The 22670-nt window shown below is 36.4% G+C and overlaps 1 protein-coding gene across 5 annotated transcripts in view; it reads left to right on the top strand.

The window, feature by feature from the left end:
* TMEM117 (transmembrane protein 117) overlaps positions 1–22670 on the top strand; it is a 542479-nt gene that overhangs the window by 443422 nt on the left and 76387 nt on the right. For all 5 annotated transcript variants that reach the window (XM_012459074.2, XM_064369843.1, XM_012459073.2 and 2 more), the window contains one exon: positions 3107–3266. In XM_012459074.2, coding sequence (XP_012314497.2) covers positions 3107–3266 — 160 coding nt within the window. The remainder of the gene's footprint in view (positions 1–3106; positions 3267–22670) is intronic.

The following is a 22670-nucleotide window of genomic DNA, read 5'->3' as shown; positions in this document are numbered from 1 at the left end:
CTGAGGGGGTTACAGGGGTGCTTCAGGGTCCACAGCTGAGTTGAACGTTTTTAGGTCTCTTTCCAGGGTCACAGACAGATGTACCTCCTGCCAGGTTCTTGGTTGGGCAAGACTGCCCCGACTGCGTCCAAGCAGAGCTGGAGATGGATCACAGGTCTACTTTAAGATCTATATTCAGCCTGAGATCAGCTGGCCTATTTCTGGGAGCATGGATGAGCATGTTTTCTATAAAGACCATTGGTGGACAGAACTGTTCTCAGATCACAGCTGAGAGGAGCTGGAACCAAGTTAAAGGACTCTTTCAGCATCTACAGTGGGACCAAAGTTGGGACTGCCATCAGGGCATGAATGGACATATCTTTTGGAAGGTCCCTGTGTGGTCAGAAATGCTCTCAGACTATAGATGAGAATGGCTGGAGCTGAATTATAGGGCCACTTTAGGGTCCACAGCTGGGGCTGAGATCAACAGGTCTGTTGTACAAAGCGCAAAATTAGCCTGCTGTCTGGGTACACGCCTGCCCTCTCAGAACAGCCCTGATCAGTCTTGGACTCCATATCTGAATCCCAAAGCTTGACAAAGGCACTTTTATTCCACAGATAGCTGCCAAATTATTGTTCTGTGGGAGGATATGAGTAGAGGATCTCCTATTCTGCTATCTTGCTGACTTCTAGAATAGTTCCTTTACAACGATTGTAATAGATGAGGTTTCTAATTGCTCAGCAGACACTTATTCCAAACTCCCAGACTTTCACACCTAAAAATGTGCCTCTGAATAAATATTTTACAGTAACAGTTAACATATTTAGACCATATTTAGACCCGTGAAGTAACATTAGAGTATTAATTCCTCTTAATCAACTGTCTTTACTAAAGGAAGTTCCAGGTGAAAATGCAGTAATGATATTAAAAATAATAACTTGTGGATTATATGCTCTGACCAGTAGAATAGACACTGGCATTAAGTATTAGAATACCCTTGTTTCACCAGAGGTTAACCACGAGTGCTGGATAACAGGGAGGTGAGGGGTTCTGTGAAAGAGGCTGGGGAGGCAAAGAAAGTGGGACACGAGAAAATTGGGACCCCAACTGTTTACCAACCTATACAGCCATATGAGTGCATCCTGTAAAGTATATATATTCATATACATTCATAGCATCCCTGTGGGAAATGCATTTGAAATGCCAAGAATGATGAGAAAATACCCTTAATACCAAAAACTTTCAATAATAATCAATATTTATCTATTCTTCATGGAGGTTGTCATATTTCTTCTTGGGGAAAAAAAATATGGTGATTTCATTCAGAGTTGCTTGAGGTTTCTCAAACTCAAACAAAATAAAAAACACATAGACTTAACCTGGAGAACATTTTGCATAAGTTCCACTATTCTTACTATATAATACTTGCAATTTCTATCTATTGAATTGTAATAGTTAGAATTTTTCCCATAATTCTCTAATTCATTTGAGTTTCTGTGATCAAAGTTACTCTAAACCATAGCAGAAGACAATCTGTACTCTTTATATTTTACAGGTCAGGAGTCAAATTCTTTTGAAAATTTGCAATTTTAATAAAATAATGAGGTTTAATAGGAATGTTCATTTTCTAAAATTTTTAAAAATAATGTATATTTTCATTCATGAGGAGAAAAAATATAAAAAGGATTTCTTTATATACATTATATCAAAGTATAAATTGCTTCAAATAAGAAGTTGTGAAAAGGAAAACCAAATTTTTGGCTTAGAAGTTTGCACTATGTACAATTGAAAACAGAATTCTATGCATATTCATATTATTTTGTATGAGTTTCAATTATTATAAGACATTAAAGAGCAAAACCACTTTTGTTAATTGCCAAAATGGGTATGTGTTCTACAAAGTTATTTCACCTCTGTTTTTTCTTCTGTTTTCCTTTTTATTTCTTGCATTTTTTTATCTGATTAAATATATTTCAAATAATTTTTTTCTTCTTATAATTCTAAACAGTATCTAGCTATCAATATAGCCCTGAAAGCACAGGCTTAACTACATTACGGACAATTCTCTGGCAGATTAAATTTTCACCACCCACATTTCCGATCTACTTTAAAAGTCAGCATTAAAGACTAATTTGAGTATTTTTCTGATTTTTAAAAATGCTTTAGTTTCAACTAACCCTCAAACTCTATCTGTGTATACTTATGCAAGATTTTATGGTGGCTACAAAGATATGTAAGAGAAAATGTCAGCGTCCTAATATCTTATAGCAGGGGGCAGATGCTCTGACATGGAGAGAGGTCACTAGACCACAGCCATGGATAATAAATGTCCTATGAGAACAGGCTACATTGTCTGCATTTAGAGGTGTTCCCTATATGGAGCTTATCATGTCTTGGGGATGGTTATGTGTCTGGTCTATCCCCATTCTTTGTAGAAGGATAATTCTACAAAGATTTCCTCAACCATTCACCATCTGCCTTATCTCCTTAGGTTGCACGTCCACTACCCTTGGTACACAATGTACATGTTTACTAAGAGCCACATACCAATGTTTTCTTGGGACACTTTCTGCACTAACCAAAATCATTTTTTAATATTGTTGTTGTTAATTATTTGTTCCATAATTATTGTCTTAATGTTCTTTAGGGAAAATCTTGGAAGAGATGCTATTATAACTTTTTCTAATTGCTTTTAAAAGAAAGCACTTAAGTTTTTTGTTTTTTTTTTCTTAGAGTCTCGCTCTGTTGTGTAGGCTGGAGTGCAGTGGCGTGATCTCGGCTCACGGCAACCTCCGCCTCCCAGGTTCAAGTGATTCTCCAGCCTCAGCCTCCTAAGTGGCTGGGACTACAGGCGCACATCAGTGTTTGGCCAATTTTTTTTGTACTTTTAGTAGAGACGGGGTTTTACTATACTGGGAAGGCTGGTCTTGAACTCCTGACCTCAGATGATTCACCCACCTTGGCCTCCCAAAGTGCGGGTCAACTTTGTTCATCTTCCTTTTGGTGGATATACGTTAGTGTAGGCACTTGCAAGGGGCAGACATTTAATACAGCACAGATAACATCGCTCTCTAGTATCTATATTGTATGTCTTATGTTCTTTAATGAGTGTCTTGTTCCTTACAGGACAGTGCTTTTTACTCTGACGTCTGTGGTTGTACTTGTGATTACAACGGACTGGATCAGCTGGGACAAGCTGAATCGGGGATTTTTGCCCAGTGATGAAGTTTCCAGAGCATTCCTTGCTTCTTTCATCTTGGTCTTTGACCTCCTTATTGTGATGCAGGTAAGTGTATTTCCCTCCCCTCAACTAAGCTGTTGCATGCTTTGTTCTCACTATAACAAACAGGCTATGGCAACAGGCTCCATAAATCTAGTTCAGTACAGCATTTACAGTTACTATTAATGGGGCCTTCTCTGTTTATATTTTCAGCAATTATACTGGTAGGAAAAGCCAATTGGACTTTTATAAGAAGGGCACCAAAATTGTATTTTATGAACGTTGCAAGGTGGGCCTCTAGAAACCATATAGCACATTGGTATTTTCTGCCTAGGCTTTAGCGGGGAAAAAAAAGCACACCCAGAAACAAAAACCAAAAAACTCTGTCATTTAGTAAATGGAAAGCTGCAGACATGAGGATGATATGAAACCGGCAACGCAGGGAAAAGCAATTGTCAAAGCAACTCAGGGTTTTATAGCAGTTGAAATGGAGTGATGTAAAAATTCTTTTTCTGGTTATAGAAATTGTTACTTTCCTTCAGTATTCACCAGAGATCATTCCATTTTCATGTAAACAATTTTTCTGCCCTGCTTAGCAACAGATTTTTCATACAATAGCATCACAGTAACCAGTGTTACTCTTGTAATTTGGTGTGACTGTTTGGGGTTTTAGGAATATTCTTTTGAATGGGGCAGAAAGAGACACTAGCTATTTCTTGGTATTTTATCTTGCTCATTAAATATCCATCCATTTGCTGGATATTTTCTTATTGCTTTCATAAGGCAATTTTGCTTTTTTTCCTCTCCTGAGGCATCGTAAGTCACCAGACCAAAGACTATGATTACTGAAGGAATACTCCATTGTATTCTGAATTTATGTGAGATTTCACAGGATAGCAGATGGGTTTTCTCATTTCTAGAGGCAAAAACAGGCCTTTATGAGAGATATTCAGTGTTGTCTCACAAGAGAGTAGCAGTTTATTTGTTTTTATTCTTTGTTAAATAATGTATCCTGGGCATTAGGTTCAAGATGGTTCCTTGAGTATATTACTAGTTTAATGGATAATATTTTAAAATACATTATCACTTAAAAAAATTACTTGAAGAGATAAAATAGAATATTTTTGTCTCATTTGAAAATTGATGAATTTCTTATTTCCTGAAATAGCAATTGGAAAAGCTTTGGACTTTGAGTCAGACAGCATTGGGAGGTTCTAGATCTGTCTGTCACTAAGCTGTAGGATGTCCCATAGATATCTACAGAATTGAATTTTTAGCATTTATGTAATAATGCATCATGAATTACTTATATGAAGGCTATTTTTATCTTCTTCTATTTCCTAATATAATTCCTCACGGAAAATGTCTACATTGGCCAAATGGCCTACCGACACCTCTCTGAACCCATCTTAAAGTCAATGGTATTAGTAACCAAGTAGATTCTTGTCTAATTGAATTTGCTTACATTCATATATTTGAGAGCATAAATTCTTTGACTGTTCATTACCATCCTCTTGCTTCTACTCTATTTGTGTAAGTTTTAAGTATTCTTCCAAGAGTTCACTAAAATCAAGGACTTCAAGTGGGAAAATATAACATTGTAATTTACAGATACTATGGATTCACTTAAAAAGTGCTTAATAAAGACAAATGGAAGAAAGAAAGGATAGTCAGGATTTATATAGGCAGAATCAGCAGGATTGGAAAAGGAAAGACATTCTAGATGAAAAAAATATCCTAACAATGTAAAATGTCAATAACATGCTTGAAGTGTTCAGAGAGTTGTCAGAGTACAACTGACCGAAGATGAAGAGTTTATGCTGAGGAATATTTAAGTGTGGACCATTTTGGCTACAAGTAACAATAACCCTGCCAAGCTAATTTAATCAAAGGAGGAATGTGTGGCTGCATTATAGGGATATCCTACCCAATTCAAGAGGAGGGATGTGTTTGCCTTAGGAACACATGAAAACAGAGACCAGGGTGTAACAAGGAATCCAGACCCAGCCTTTATTTTCCATCTATCTTTTATATTTCTGCCTCTCTTTTTTTTTTTTCCTCTTATTGTAAAGCAGTCTTTCCAGGTTTCTCATTCAAATGGAAGAAAATGGCTATTGCCAACACCTCAGAAGGCAAGCACCCTCTAGCTGTCAGGCCTGATTCCAGATTTCTTAGGAAGGAATTGAAGGAACTCATGGGCTTAACATGGGAGGCTGTGATGATGAGGTCATCTGGAAGAAAAGGGGAGAGAGGTTGGGCTATAAACTCCAAATTAATAGGTTTCTAATATAAAGATGAATAAAAAATTAGCCCCCAAATTTAGGTCCCTTAACTCCTCTTTTCTCTCTTCCCCTAAGTCGGCTAGCCAAACCTATTGATTTATCTTTCTCTGTGCCTTTAATGTCATTCTTTCTCATTTCCTTGCCACCATTCCAGTCTTGACTACCCTTTATTCTATTGTAAAGTAATCTATCTCCTTTGGATCTTCTGCCACTACATGTCCTTATCCCTTTGTACCATATGCCCTATGCAGCTCTTCTTCATAACCTTCTAGTTTGGGAATGCCATGTTGTACACGTCTCAGCCCTAGATATTGTCCATGACTTCTCATTGTCTAGGAGGATGCCATGTTGTACACGTCTCAGCCCTAGATATTGTCCATGACTTCTCATTGTCTAAGAGGAGTGTCCAGCCTCTGGTAGCTGAGTGCCCTCCATGGTCTGTCCCTGATTCTGTCTTGTCCCATGTCTTCTATGCTCTAGTTCCACCCAGATCAAAGTATTTGCTGCTGGGCATTTGCCCACAGCATGCTTATTCTCCAATGTCAGGAGTCTCCTGTTCCTCTGCAGATTGTGCCTTTCTGTTCTACTCATCTAGATTCTACCACTGGAGACCATTTCAACTCTCTGCTCATTAAAGCCATGTGATCACTCCCTCTTCAGAACTCCTGTAGCACTTTTTACCTGAACTGCAAATCAACATGCCACTTTTTCCTTATAACTCTTCATATCCATGGAGCTTCCCAAGCAGAGTGCCTTGCACGGCAGGAGTAGGCCCAGGGTAACAACTGCTCAATGAGGATAAAGAAGTGACGGCTCAGCACTGAGTCTTGTGCAGACTGTATCCCTCTTTGTGAGCATCATGTAGAAGTTCTAGGAACTAGTACATGTGGTAAGAGAAATAATTTAAGGAAACAGAGCACCAGAAAGCATGTGTACTCAACACATTTGAAAATACATAAGACAAATATCCTAACAAGTTCATAACCAACTAAACTGTGTTGTAATTCATCCCATATTTACATATTTCAGATGAAAGAAAAATAAGTAGTAAAATTAGTGTCACTAAAACACCTGTCCTTATTATAATTATTTAAATAATTTGAAAGCAATCCTAGGCTTTCTAATGGTAGGAAAATTCCATTTACGCTATAGAAAGGTATTGTAATTTTAAAAAATTAGAATTTGGTGCTACTTTTGTGAAGTTTTTGTTTTTAACAAAACTAGCAAGCTAATTCTGAATACTTCTAGAGAAAGTATAATCATTAATTTTTATAGATGTTTACTTAATAGGATTTTTCTACCTTTATTGTTGTATCACATTTTTCTTGTTTTAGTAAACTCACTAGAATTAAGACATTAACAGATACCAGCAAAATGTAATGCGACTCACACATTCTACATACAGGACACAAGAAATAAACTGTAGAGAAAACTTTCTTCTAAGGAAAACCTTATCTCAGATTCTACTAAGTATTTGTACTTATGTCATTTGATTTATATATATCCCTTTATTTCTTTGCATAAATATTTGATCTGTAGCATGCCCCACCCACCTACCTTCTTTGCTAAGTTAAGAAAAAGATTCAGCTGATGGATACCCTAAAAGTACTGACTTCAGCACTACACAATCTATCCATGTATCAAAATTATACTTATACTCCATAAATTTATACAATTTTTAAAAAAGAGTTAAAAATATGTTTGTAAACAAAGGAAAAAAGTGGGACAGATGGAGCAAAATATCCAAATAGAACCTTCCAGTGATCATCCCCCCATAGGAGCATGAAATTTAACAACAATCCACACAAGAAAGCACCTCCATAAGAACCAAAATCAGATGAATGATCACAGTACCTGGTTTTAACAGTATATCAAAGCAAGAGACACGGAAGAGGGTAGGAAAGTCAGTCTTAAATTGCTGACATCTCTCTTCTCCTACGGCAGTCACCACATGGCACAGAGAGAGAATCTGTGCTTAGAGGAGGGAGAGCACAGTGACTGTGGGACTTCACATTGGAACTTAGTGCTGCCTGTTATAGTAGAAAACAACACAGGGCAGAATTCAGCTGTCACACATAGACCAGCCCTAGCGAGAGGGGAATTGTCCACCTCAGCATTTGCAACTTGAGTTCTGGCTAGCCTCTCAACTACAGGCTAAAGTGCTTTGGGATCCGAAATAAATTTGAAAGGCAGTTTAGGCTACAGGGACTTGCAATTTCTTGGCTAGTCCTTGGGCTGTGCTGGGCTTGGAGTCAGTTGACTTTGTGTCATGTGACCTAGTGAGACACCAGCCAGGGTGGCCAAGGGAGTGCTTGCACCACTCCTCCTCCAATCCCAAGCAGTGCTGCTCACAGCTCCAAGAGAAAGTCCCTCCCTCTGCTTCAGGAGAGGAGAGAGTAAAGAGGACTTTGTCTTGCAACTTGGATACTAGCTTACCACAGTAGAATAGGGCACCAGGCAGAGTCCTGAGGCCCCCATTTCTGATTCTACCTCCTGGACAATGTTCCTGGGTCCCAAGAGAACCCACTGAGTTGAAGGGAAGGACTCAGTCATGGCAGGATTCATCACCTGCTGTCTAAAGAGCCCTTGAGCCTTAAATGAACATAAGCAGTAGCCTGGAAGTACTCACTGCAGCCTTGGGTGATATCCAGTGCCATGCTGGTTTCAGGTATAATCCAAACATCCCCACCTGTGGTAGCCATGGGAAGATATTCCTTCTACTTGGGAAAAGCAGAGTGAATAGTAAAGGGGACTTTGTCTTGCAGCTTGGGTACCAGCTCAGCCACGGTGGGGTAGAGTACAGAGTTGGCTCCTGAGATCCCTGACTCCAGGCCTTGGCTCCTAGATAGCCCTTCTGGACTCTTCCTGGGACAGAGGGGAGCCCATTCCTGAAATGAGAGAGATACAGGCCTGGCAGCATTTACCATAAACTGACTAAATAGCCATTGGATTTTGTGTGAACATCAGCAGTAGCCAGGCCATACTTGCCATGGGCCTGGAGAAGTGGTAACTATGAGGAAAGACTCTTCCTTCTCAACATTGGCTTTGGCAAATAATTTATGGCTAAGTCTTCAAAAGCAATTGCAACAAAAACAAAAATTGACAAGTGAGACCTAATTGAACAAAAGTGCTTTTGTACAGAAAAAGAAATAGCGGAGTAAAAAGACAGCCCACAGTACTGGAGAAAATATCTGCAAACTATGCATCCAACAGAGGTCTAATATCCAGAATTTATAAGATACTTAAACAACTCAACAAGAGATAACACATAATCCCATCTAAAATTGGGCAAAGAACATGAACAGACACTTCTAAAAAAAAAAAAGACATACAAGCAGCCAAAAAGCATATGAAAAAATGCTAATCATCACTAATCATCACAGAAATGCAAATCAAAACTGTAAGACATACCATCTCATAGCTGTCAGAATGCCTGTTATTTAAAAAAGATTAAAAATAATGAAATAGCAGAGTAAAAAGACAACCCAGAATATCGGAGAAAATATCTGTAAACTATGCATCAAACAGAAGTTTAATACCCAGAATTTATAAGATACTTAAACAACTTAACAAGCAAATAACAGATAATCCCACCTATGAACAGACACTTCTCAAAAAAAAAGGCATACAAGCAATCAACATGCATATGAAAAAATGTTCATCATCACTAATCATCAGAGAAATGCAAATCAAAACTGCAAAACATACCATCTCACAGCCATCAGAATGCCTATTATAAAAAAAGATTAAAAGAAAATAACAGATGCTGGTGAGGCTGCAGAGAAAAGGGAATGCACTATTGGTGGGAATGTAAATTGTCCAACCACTGTAAAAAGCAGTTTGGAGATCTCTCAAAAGAACTTGAACAGAACTACCATTCAACCCAGCAATCCCATTACTGAGTATATACCCAAAGGAAAATAAGTTGTTTTACCAAAAAGACACATGCACATATATGTTTATTACAGTATTATTCTCAATAGCAAAGACATAGAATCAACCTAGGTGCCCATCAACAGTGAATTAGATAAAGAAAATGTGGTACCTATACACAGTGGAATACTATGCAGCTGTGAAAAAGAATGAAATGGTCTTTGCAGCAACATGGGTTCATCTGGAGGCCATTATCCTAAGTGAATTAACACAGAACAGAAAACCAAATACTGCATGTTTTCATTTGTAAATGAGAACTAAACATTGAGTACAGGTGGACATAAAAATGGGAAGTACAGATACTAGGGACTACTGGAGAAGGCAGAAGGGACATGGAACAAAAAACTACCTATCAGGTACTATGCTCTCTACTGGGAAACAGGGCCATCCACACCCCAATTCTTAGCATCACGTAATATACCCATGTAAAAAACCTGCACTTGACCCCCTGAATCGATAATAATATTGGAAATTATTTTTAAAAGAAAAAGAAAAAAAAGGAAAGTAGGTTATAGACATCACATAAATGTACTCTTATTTTTATATTGATAAATACAAATATATATGTGCCTGGATGCATAGATATATATGTGCAGGAGTGTGTATGTGTGTCTGTGTAATATTTTAGATTTATGTGTGTCAAGTTTATAACAGAAGCTGTATAAAGGAGAGAGTATTAAAAAGAAAGTTTCAAGGATCAAGTTTTGGTTGCTCATACTGTTGATACATCTTTTCAACACTTCTCTCCCTTGTAATTTATCTAAGTTCCTGCCTGTTACCTGTGTATATACATATATCCTGTAAATGTGTAAGCTCCTTGAGGAGAGGAAATGTTTTATCATTTTTTTCATTCCCACAGCATGGTTAATTCATTGCAGTTTTACCATAAATATTTTGCTGTGTGAAAGAATAAAGGAATTAATGTAATATTATTTCACATGTACCAAATAATGTGATTTTTCAAGAGGTGAAATACCAACAGCAGGAGAATGAACTATCAAAAGTATTACATTTGGTCATTTTCACTGAAGTATGATCTTATAATTATTAACTATGTAAAGAAAAATCTGAATAAATTGCACAGTTAGGTATTAAAAAGCATTCTTTGGTATAGTCAAAAGGCACTTGGAGAGAAGTGATATTTCCTGAAGAGCAATTCTTAATGCACTGAAAAAATAAACATAGAAATTGCATTACACAAACATTTCACCATGTAACAGATTTAAAGCGTGTTTGTTTTCTGTTTTGTGCGTGGCTCTCAGAAGTAGGTTGACTAGTTAAAAAAATAGACCTTGTGACTCTTGGTAGACTTTGTTTTAAAACTCCACTGACCTGACTTTAGTAGGGCATTTCTTTTGAGGTCACAGTTGTGGAAAGTGGATTCGGTCATTTCAGACCATATGGGAGAGCAACAAGCATAAACCTATGTTAATTACACGGTCATGGTGTTTTAACAAGTTGGAATAAGACAAGTTACTCCAACTAGTTACGCTTACAGCTTATTTAGAAAGATTTGTTTAAATGTTTGTCCACTAGATTTAACATCTTCTTGAGCTTTGGGAATATTTTATATAACTTCTTCAAAGTATTTTAGGCTCCTCTTTACACATGTTTAACATCTTCATTTTTCCTTACTCAAGGAAAAATACTATTTGAAAACACAATAATGGTGGCTTCTGTTATAGGCCCCAAGTAGTGACATGGAGTAAAGGGCTTATCACTTAGGTGATACCTGGGTTAACCATAAATGCCCACTGTCTTCATGGTATGTGCTTCAGGGGTTAATTCTCAACTTTATTTACTCTCACCATTTTATCTTCCCTCATCACTGCTGGTACTGTCAGGAGACAGACTGTTAGGGGAGAATCACGGAAGGAGACCACAGTATGTTTATTAGCAGTCCTGGCAACAGAGCTCCAAACAGTAGACAGACATAACATGGTGAGTTTGTCCATACAGAAGGAGGTAGTCCAGCCCAGTGGGTAGTCTGCATGCAGTGCCAAGGAGGCTGTCCTAACAGGTGGCCAGCCCATGGTATCTGAGGAATTTGGCAGAAGGTAACAGTGAGCTGGAAGCATTGGGGCTATCAGGCAGAAACTTTTAGGATTTAACCATGGGTACTGGAGTGACAAACACAGTCACTTGAAAATGAAACGAATAGTCTGGTTAGCATATGATATAGATGACAGTTCTGAAACTGACAGTAAATTCTGTGAGGGATTATTGTGAGTGGGAGAGATCACTCAAGTCTTTATGTATAACGTGGAAAGAATGTAGTTTGAAGGAATTATAAGATTTGGTTAAGTAAGTGGAAAATAGAGACATTCAAGTTTTATCCCAATTTAAAGTATAATGCTTCAATCCCTGAGGTATTCATTTAAAAGAGAGCTAGAACATGATTTAAAAAACTGGAAAGATAAAAATTCTATACTACTGCACATGGGCAGGAATTTTTTCACAGACATCCTGAGGCAGCAATATATAACTTATTTGCATTTGTATTTTTCCAATGAACGTGTTTTTTCTTATAATTAGAGCTTGACCATCACTCTGAAAAGAATAGTTCAGCCCTATCCCTCACTCTTATCTTTGAACATGTGTCAAGGTTGGTCCTGGAAGTCCCGTGTAGCAGTTGCTACTTGTCATTGTCCCACTCGTACCCAGTAAAAAAAAGTGCAGCATTGAAGAATGACACATTTAGCCATCCTGTTAGCACCCAAAGTCAGAGCATGGCTATATTTCAGATCAGAATCGTAAAGTTGATGATAAATGCAAGCTATGGTGAAATTCATCTCAAATATTCTTTTCCCAGATCTGATGGACTGATCCTTTGTAACTATTTTTAATGGATGGTGTAAGGGATATGAGGCATTTCTATGGGCTCCTCTATGAACTTTTTAAGATACAATGATAAAGCTAAGGAACAAATTCCAAAAGAGTTTTGTAGGTAATGGAATCATGGAAGCCAGTATAACAATCCTCTATAATTCAGAGCATTCATTTTAAACTCATGCCTAAAATAAGAAATGAAAAAGAGCTATTTTTAGACAGACAAGTTCATTAATATCATAAAGTCATGAAATTTTAGAGCAGGAGGACAATTCAGAATCACTTTTTCATATCTTGAGTTTTAAAGCTGAAGCTCAGGGAGGTTCTCTAACTTGTCTGAGGACATCAAGTCCGTCAGTGGCAGGACCCGTTGTAGAGGCTGGGTCTTCTGACTACCCCAATGGGCAGTTTCTAAGTCAAGGTTTATTAACCCTGGAGTTGGACATGAAAAGGCACCTTGAAGAATGTTGTCCAAGAGGCTCACTGTCAAGTCTAGTTAGATTAAATGTGGAATCCAATAGCAGGAGACCGTAATGAGAACACTGCACAGTGAAATAAGGAACAAGCTACTACGAAGGGCAGAATGGTGCAGTGAAAACGCTACTGGACTAAAAATGGGACAGGAGTTGAGGGAGAGAAGAAGGCAGAAAAACTAAAAGGTTAACATTCATTGAGCACTTACTATGTGCTGGGTGCTGTCCTGGATGCTTAGAGGTACTTTATTTCATTTAATCTTACAAAACCTTCCAATAAGAATAATATTATTAACATTATCTTTAATTTTACAAATTAAAAGAAAATGAGAATTTCCTAAGGCACACAGATAGAGTCTGGATTCAGCAGAATGAGGATTTTTTAAAAAAGATCTTTTTGACTTAAATGACCATACCTTTTTCATAACTTACTGTATTGTTGTGCATATAAAATGAAATAATATACTGTATACAATGTTGAAAATAAAGCGCATTACAAGTGACAGGAAGCTTAGTGAATGATGGGAACACTCTTATAATAGACTAAAGTCAGGGTTGCATTTCTTAGTGGCAGTGTGACCTTAGTTAAGTCAGCTTATTTCTAGGAATCCACTTTTCTCATTGATAGCATGATAGTATTTTCCTTTGTCTTGTTACAAGATTTTTTGTGATAGTCGATTTTTTAAAAATGCTTGAAGTATGATGTTTTTACATGTCAAAAGTACATAATATGGATAGAAGAAAATTAATTTAGCTGAAAAAAGTATCAGTTATTTTTTGAATTGCAGTTGATCATTCAGACCTTCTTTGGTTTTAACTAAGAAAAACTATAATAATATGACGATATATAAAGACTTTGGAGTACGAGAAACAGTGTAGTCATAACCTACAAATAGAGGCATATTCTAAGGCAGTGATTCTCACTGTTACCAGATCATAGGGATCACTGGAACCTTTCTTTACAAAGACGTGGGTTTTCAGGATCAGAAGAGCTCTCGAAGCTTCTTGTTCAGTAAGTGTGTAATGGTGCCTGGGAATATGTTCATTTAAATCATTACAGATGGTTCTTGCAATCATAGTTACCTGCATTAGAATCACCTGAGTTTTGCTTAAAAATGCAGCTTCCTGGGTGTTCCTCTTACATTTAGTAGTATGAGAATCACTAGGGGATTCTGCCTGAAAACATGAGTTTTAAATTAGACTGACTGTGATTTCTCAGCTCTCATGTAACTCTGGTAATACGTGAATGTTTGCTATTTCTTTGATCAGATGCCCTGTACATGATAGAACTGCAAGAAAATTCTAAACTGCCAGATAATAGTCTCAATTTATTTCATTCAAAGAAGTTTGGGGAATTGTTGAATTTCTCCTATAAAACTACATCACTACTGTTGTGTATTTGTGGAAAGCTGAAAAATAAAACTAAGTATATTCTTTGTACATATTGCTCTAATTTTTATGTGTATGTGTGTATATACATATATGTATGCTGAAAATGATATTCATATCTGAGAGATTACCATTTGTTTGACCTTTGATTTCAATAGCTTAGTACATTCATTTGGCAAGTTGAATAAGGTCTAAAGCAGAGAAACAGCAGGAAATCAGGGAGGTACATATATCTCAGTTTTATAACAAAAAAGAAAAAAAAAGATAAGTAATTATTTATAATCCCTTCCTTGGCCTTCTAAAGAGGGTGACTGCCAAAAAAGACCTTTTGTTTTAGTGAATAGGGTGGTGGGTGTAGATGCAAACTGGAGAAGCTCAGGAACCGAGTTGAGTATTCCTGCCTATACAGAAGGTTGAAAAGACTTGTTATGGGGAAAGAAAGAGGGAGGACATAGAGAGGACAGCTGCCACAGCCAACAGAAATTGTAACAGAGAGGATTTTCGGAACAGTTGTGCTCTATTGTACACAGTATCCTACATCCAGCTTCCCAAGAAATTTTCAGATAATATTAAAAATATACATATATTTTTCTCCCATTCTTTGACATTTGATGACCAGGTCAGTCCTCCTCTTTACATGTTAGATGGGTTTCTGGACAAGAGCCAGGGGAAGGAAAAGGTTGTGGAGACAACGGTACATTTTTTTTTTTTAATAATTTCAACTTTTATTTTAAATTCGGGGGGTACTTGTGCAGGTTTATTACGTGAGTATATTGCGTGATGCTGATGTTGATGAATGATCCTATGAATGATCATAGGATGATGATCCTATCACCTGTGGTATGCATGATCCTATTACCCAGGTAGTGAGCATAGTACCCAATAAGGAGTTTTTCAGCCCTTGTCCCTTCCCTTTCCTCTCTAGTAATCCCTGGTATCTCCTGTTGCTATCTTTATGTCCACATGTACCCAATGTTTAGCTCCCACTTATAAGTGAGAATGTGCAGGATTTGGTTTTCTGTTCCTGTGTTAATTCACTTAGGATGATAGCCTTCAGATGAATCTATCTTGCTGTAAAGGACATGATTATTTTCTTTTTCATGCCTATGTAGTATTCCTGGGTGCACATGCATCACATTTTCTTTATCCCATATACTGCTGATGGACCCTTAGATTGATTCCATGTTTTTGCTGTTTTGAATAGCACTGATACACCTGTGATTGCACATGTCTTTTTTGGTGGTGGAATGATTTATTTTTTATTAGGTATATACCCAGTGATAGGATTGCTGAGTTGAATGGTAGTTCTGTTTAAGTTCCTTGAGAAATCTCCAAACTTCTTTCCAAAGCAGTAGAACTAATTTACATCCATACCAGCAGTGCATAAACATTCCTTTTTCTCTGCAGCCTCATCAGCATCTGTTATTTATTTTTATAGTAGCCATTCTGATTGGCATAAGATGGTATCTCATTATGGTTTTGATTTGCATTTCTCTGATGATTAGTGATGATGAACATGTTTTCATGTGCTTGTTGGCTGCTTGTGTGTCTTTTTTTCTTTTTTTGAGAAGTGTCTGTTCATGTTACTTTGTACACTTTTAGATGGGATTATCTGTGTTTTGCTTATTGAGTTGTTTAAGTAAATTACAGATTCCAGATATTAGACCTCTGTTGGATGCATAGTTTGCAGATATTTTCTCCAATACTGTGGGCTCTGTTTCTCTGATATTTATTTTGCTGTACAAAAGCTCTTTAGGCCTCATTTGTCAATTTTTGGCTTTGTTACAATTGCTTTTGAGGCCTTAGTCCTAAGTTCTTTGCCAATTCTGATATCTACAATGTTATTTTCTAGGTTTTCATTGAGGATTGTTATAGATTGAGATTTTACATTTAAGTCTTTAATCCATCTTGAGTTAACTTTTCTATATGATGAAAAGTAGGGGGCCAGTTTTATTCTTCTGCATATGACTAGCCAGTTTTCTCAGCACCATTTATTAAATAGGGAGTTCTTTTCCTATTGCTTATTTTTGTTGACTTTGTCAAAGGTCAGATGGTTGTAGGTGTATAGCTTGTTTCTGGGTTCACTTTTCTGATCTATTATTCTGCGTGTCTATTTTTATACCAATATCATGTTGTTTTGATTACTGTAGCCATGTAGTGTAGTTTGAAGTCAGGTAGTGTGATGCCCCTAGCTTTGTTCTTTTAGCTTAGCATTGCTTTGACTATTCAGGCTCTTTTTTGGTTCCATATGAATTTTAGAATTTTTTTTTTTATAATTCTGTTGAAAATACATTGATCGTTTAAAAGAATGGTGTTGAATCTGCAGATTACTTTGAGCAGTGTGGACATTTTAATGACATTAATTCTTCCAGTCCATGAACACAGAATGTTTTTCCATTTGTGTCATCTCTGATTTTTTTTCAGCAGTGTTTTGTAATTCTCCTTGTAGAGATCTTTTATATCCTTGATTGGATGTACTCCTAGGTAATTTTGTGTGTGTGTGTGTGTTGTGGAAGGGTATTGTAAGTGAGATTATATTCTTGATTTGGCTCTCAGCTTGAACGTTACTGGTGTATAGAAATCTTGAACATTATTGGTGTATAGAAATGCTACTGATTTTTATATGCTGATTTTTGTATCCTGAAATTTAAAGTTATTTATCTGGTCTAGATAAACCCTTTGGCAGAGGCTTTAGGGTTTTCTAGGCATAGAATCATATTGTCTGCAAACAGATAGTTTGACTTGCTCTCTTCCTATTGGATGCCTTTTATTCTTTCATTTGCCTGATTGCTCTGGCTAGGACTTCCAATACTATGTTGAATAGGAGTGGTGACAGCAACCTTGTCTTGTTCCAGTTCTCATGGGGAATGCATCCAGCTTTTGCCCAGTCATAATGATGTTGGCTGTAGATTTTTTATAGATGACTCATTTTTTAATGTATGTTCCTTCTGACCTTATCCTCCTGGTCGTTATCCCCATCTTCCCTCTCCTACCCGCACCTCTTACATTTTATACTCTAATAAATTTTGAAATACCTGTTGGTTACCCAATTCTGCCTTCTTTCTTAAAAAGTGCAGACCTTTGCATGTGCAATACAAGGCCATCTCTCCAGTGTGCATGCTTCACTGCCCTCAGCCAACCAACCCTCAGCTTATATGCTATCCTCCCTGTGAAGTCTCATCTGCCTCTCTCAGATAAATTTCAGTGCTTTTTTTTATTATTTATTCATGGCAATTTTAAAATATTTCAGTTAGAGTTATTTTACTGTTGCATTTAAATTTATTTGTATATTTGTCTTACTAAAAAGTTGTAAGAATTACCTAGAATAGTTGACGTCAGACATAGAGAATATTCAACAGATGTTGGCTGAATTTAGACCAGCACTAAACCAGTTCCTGACAAGTCATTGGGACTCAATATTCACATTTTAAAGGAAAGATTTTAGAATATTGTCAACTGGGAACAATTTTATTTTTTCATTTGTTTAGGATTTTGGATCAACGTACTTGTATGAGCTATTCTTAAAATAAATTTTCTACGTGAGAATCATATTTGAATTGATCAGAAATTGAAAAATTTGCTTTACAGGGATTATTTAAAGCCTGCTGATATTAGACAATTCCTGCATTAAATTTAGTGTAGGCTGTAGAAGTATTTATGATGTAATTCAATTTTCACAGTATTTTGCAAAGCATAATCATCATAGACCCAGAGTAGATTGTTTGTGCGGACTCTTCTATACATCTCTGAGCCCAGGTTTTCTTCTGGTAAACTCTCTTAGGTGAAATTTGGTAATCTCTATGCATGCCATTGGCATATCTCCTAGAGACAGCCACAAAGAGTAGCAAAGTTTGGGAGTATGATTGCTTCTCCCTGTATTATGAGGCAAGCTAGGAAATTTCTGAATGCAAAGTCACCAGAAAGAAATTCTGAACGTGGCAGGCCCTGTTTTGTCTTTCCTAATCCCTAGAAGAAGGAATAGAGGTAAAAATATTATGATAAAACCTGGATTCATTTTGCTACTGCCTACAGGGATATATCTGGTGACTCCCACTCAGAGGTGCTTCCTTGAGAATGGAGTGATGGAGAATTGCAATCACAGACTTTCACATTAGAAGTAAAATCTTACATTATGATGGGTGAAAAACCTATGCCAAATGAAGTACAACTTTAAAAGCTTGTAATTCTTAAGATCAGCCATAGATTATTAACTTAGAAAAATAACAACTATGTATTTTCAACTGCAAACTACTCAATATTAATAACATTAGTTTGAGTTGTATATCCAGATAGAGAATCGCTCAAGGTTTCAAGTTTAGTGGTAAATGTATCTTTAGATACATATTTACTATGCTGTCTGTAATAAAATGAAAATCCTGTTTATTTGATGGAAAGAAAATGATAGTTTGTAGGCTTTCGCAATAAAATGGGAAAACTTGAAACAGGGATTCTCGTAAGATGAGATTTTTTTCTAAACTGGAAAATTCTTTAGACATAATGACCTGGGTGGACGTGGGAGGAAGAGAATGAAATATAACAAGGGCATAATTTCATTTGAATAAAAGGAACTGGTGATTTATGTCAGAGAAGCTATGTTACAGAGATCTAATTGCCAACCAGCTCTATCCGCATGGATATTTACCTGGATGTTGTCTCTTCATAGTATAAGTTCTGTCTGAGTCTGCATGGTGAGTAGCTCTGAGACATACTCTTTTGACCTCTAGGATTCTTTAGGTCATAAAGTGGTGTATTTTCTGAGACTAACCTAATGAGGCAAAAATTTAAATGAATGATGGAACATCTTTTTAAAATTATTAATTCCCAGGGATCTAGAGTGTTTAGGCACCCTCACTGTTTTCTGCTCAGAGTTACAGAAGGCTTCATTCCACTACTAAAAGGCTTCCTGATTCCCTCATCTATCAGTAAGAATAAGCCCAATTTTTAAAAATGTTTTTAGAAAATTATTTTCATTTCTGCATGGCCTAAACTTTTCTTGAGGACACCATAAACCATAGGTCATTGCCACTAAATTTCAGGCAAGAGAGCCAGTGTAAATATTTTTGACACTTCTTTGAAATATGGTTTAAAATTATGCTATTAAAAAGGAACTTGCAAATCTAATTAAAATTTAATTTTAGTCTCATGTCACAAAGTAACCTACATGGACATTTTAATACTAAACTGCCAGATATGTTGTAAGAATATACTGTACACTCCCACCGATAGTGACTAGAAATACCTGGTATAGTAAGCAGAATAATGTGTTCCCTCCTTCCCACCCTCACAAAAAAGATATTCACACCCTACTCCCAGGATCCTGCAAATATATTAAGTTGCATGGCAAAGGGAAACTAAGGTTACACTAGAATTATGTTTGCTAATCAGCTGACCTTAAAATAGTGAGATTTACTTAGATTTCCTTATGCAGGAGGGCCCAATATAATCACAAGAGTCTTTAAAAGAGGAAGAGGGAAGGAGAAGAGAACCAGAGAGATAGCAATGTGAGAAGGACTTGGTCCTACATTGCTGGCTTTAAAGGTAGGGGTGAAGGCCATAAGCCGGAGACTGTAAGTGACCTCTACAATCAAGAAAAGGCAAAGAAACACATTCTTCCCTAGAGCCCCCAGAAGGAAAACAGCCCTGTCAACAATTTAATTTTAGACTAGAGAGACCTATTTTGAACTTTCTCTAGATCTTTAAAATTATCAAGTTCTGTTGTTTTCAGGCACTATGTTTGTGGTAATTTGTTGCAGCAGCAATAGGAAACTAATACACTTGATTTTCTCCACATCTTTGCCAACACTGAGTTACTGATTTTTTAAATCTTTTGCTAGCCAGTGGTCTAACATATCCTATTGCTCTTTAATTTATTTTTTCGTTATTAGATTGAGCTTATTTCCTCTACTAAATGCTTGATGAATATTCATATTGTTTTATGAACATCCAGCTCATGGGCTCATCTTATTTCTTTATTGAGGCTTTAGGGTTTTCTTCTTACTCATTTATCTGACCATTTAATATTGCTTTTGCTGTTGGCATCTGCTAAAATATTAAGAAAATAACTTACTGTTTTATCAGAAATTTATGATGAATTTTATAGAGCAGCTTTTTACGTTGCAGATACTCTTATGTGCTTTCTTTAGGTGTGTTTCTGACTTTGAACTATTAATGGAACAAATATAAGAATAGATTTCTTACCTTTACCCAAACTTACACTACTAGAGTATGTCCCACTTTGTCGTAGTGCATTATTCTTTTAAGATACTTCTGAATCCAGTTTTGCATCTATATTTATAAATGAGGTGTGTGTATCTTTTCTTTCCCTGAAATTTTTTTTATCATGGTTATGTTAGTCTTATAAATAAGCTGAAACCCTTCTATCTTTTGCTGTGCTCTAGAACCATTTACATATATGGGAGCTATTTGTGGTATACTCTGTTGTTTCCCCACCTGATTACTGATCCTCTTTCTTCACCTCATTTTGACATCATTTCAATAATTTTAATGGTGTTTACAAGAAAAGAGAAGCAAATATGTTATCTCAAACTGTTATTTTGAGGTAGAACCTGCCCCCCCATCTTTTAAAATCAGAAAGCTTTTGCATTCTTGAGCCATTCTCATACAATTATGGAAGGAAAAGGAGGTGAAACATAAAAAAGGATTGCCCTAGAGTTGTTGTCAATGTGGCTTCTACTTGCCTCTAATTTCATTAATTTCTTTCTTTTCCCTTCTTTTCTTATGATGATGCTATTAGTAGTAGTACTATTTTCACCATCATCAGTATCACTACTATGCTCTATAACATTATAACATATTACAGCCTGTTTATACCGCACTAAATTATAACTAGTTAATCCTTTATACTGTAAACTTGGGCTGTATTAACAGAAGTGTCCAGGATAAGGGAAATGATAGCTTCATGTTACTTTGTCATGGTCAGAATATTTCAGCAGAATTATGTTGAGTTCAGGGCATTACATTAAAAATGCCTTGACATTTTAAGTAACAAAAACATTACAGTTTCTTTGGGAAAAAAATTGAAAGACTAAATAGTAAAAAGGAAATAAAAGTAACCCTGATATAACCTTACAGATAAATCCATCATTCTAGGCTTCAACCTGTGTATATAATTGCATATATTTTTTAAATAGAATCATCTTCTATGTTACTGTTTTGCACACCTGCTTTTTCACATCACAATATGTTGCTAACATTTCCCATGTCATTAGATATTCTTTCCCAAGATCATTTTAATGAATGCATTATAATTTTATCTGTAACTGTATTAACAGATTCTCTATTGTTAAATATGTTTCCATTTTATTACTATTTATGGTGTTGCAATGAACATGATATGGTGATTATTTTCTTGAGATAAAGTCCTGGAAGTGGATTTGTTGGTTGAACATTATCACTTATAATATGCTAAGCTAAATTTTTCTCTAGTGGTTATTTCATCTCTCATTCCATAGTAAGAATAAAAAGGTGACCATCCCTCAAACCAACAAAGAGGACTGTGTTTGTATTAATAGTTTCCAATTTGATTGACAAAAAAGGCATATTTCATTTTGACATCCATTTCTTTATTTACACACATCCATGATCCCTAGTTCAATGACTCTTAAAATTTGGATTTTGTTTTGATTTTTAGCAAGGTAATATAGAACTGTATATTATATAACCACCTCAGGAGACCTGAGATTGAAAAACTTTAAACAAACAAGCCCCATTCATCCTTCTACAGTGACAACTATGAATATCCACGCTAAGTCGGGGCAGACATTGGCCATTCATATTCTCCCTTATTATCAGGTTTTACCATCAGGTCCGGTGCGGTTTTGCTGCTGAATGATGAAAAATCTTTTATTTTCAGAGATTTTCTATTTCAAAATTGAGGACAAGGGATGGTAAATGTTTAGTGGAGATTTTTTTTTCTTCAGTCTATTGGCTATTTATATTTATTCTTTTTGTGAATTGGTTGTTCACATCCTTTACGTAATTTTCTCTTAGGATGGTTGACGTTTTTCTCATTGTCTTGTAATAGCTCCTTGCACATTAAAGAAATTACCCCTTTTCCTGTAATACAAGTTACAAATATTTGTTGTAAGTTTTATTTGTTAAGATTGTTTACAATAGTTGTTTTCAAGATTGAATCTACCCAGGAATCACCTGATATATATGTGTGTATGTCTGTATGTGGCATGGAGTAGGTGTGTTCATGTGTGTATGATACAAATTCTTGAACACTACTCAGAAAATTTTATAAAAAGGGTATAGAAAAGCTTAGGATAGAACTCTGGCATCTGAGGGCTGGGTGCACTGGCTCACACCTATAATTCCAGCACTTTGGGAGTCCAAAGGGGGCAAATCCACTTGAGGTCAGGGAATCAAGACCAGCCTGGCCAACTTGGTGAAACCCCGTCTCTACCAAAAAATACAAAAATTAGCTAGATATGGTGGCATGTGCCTATAATCCCAGCTACTTCAGAGGCTGAGGTGGGAGAACTGCTTGAACCTGGGAGGCAGAGGTTGCAGTGAGTCAAAATCCCACCACTGTACTCCAG

The sequence above is a fragment of the Aotus nancymaae genome, unplaced genomic scaffold, assembly GCF_030222135.1.
Source record: "Aotus nancymaae isolate 86718 unplaced genomic scaffold, 86718_ANA_hifiasm-v0.15.2.pri h1tg000092l, whole genome shotgun sequence".
Lineage (NCBI taxonomy): Eukaryota > Metazoa > Chordata > Mammalia > Primates > Aotidae > Aotus > Aotus nancymaae.
The sequence above is the reverse complement of the archived record's forward strand: the minus strand, read 5'-3'. Positions and strand labels throughout refer to the sequence as shown.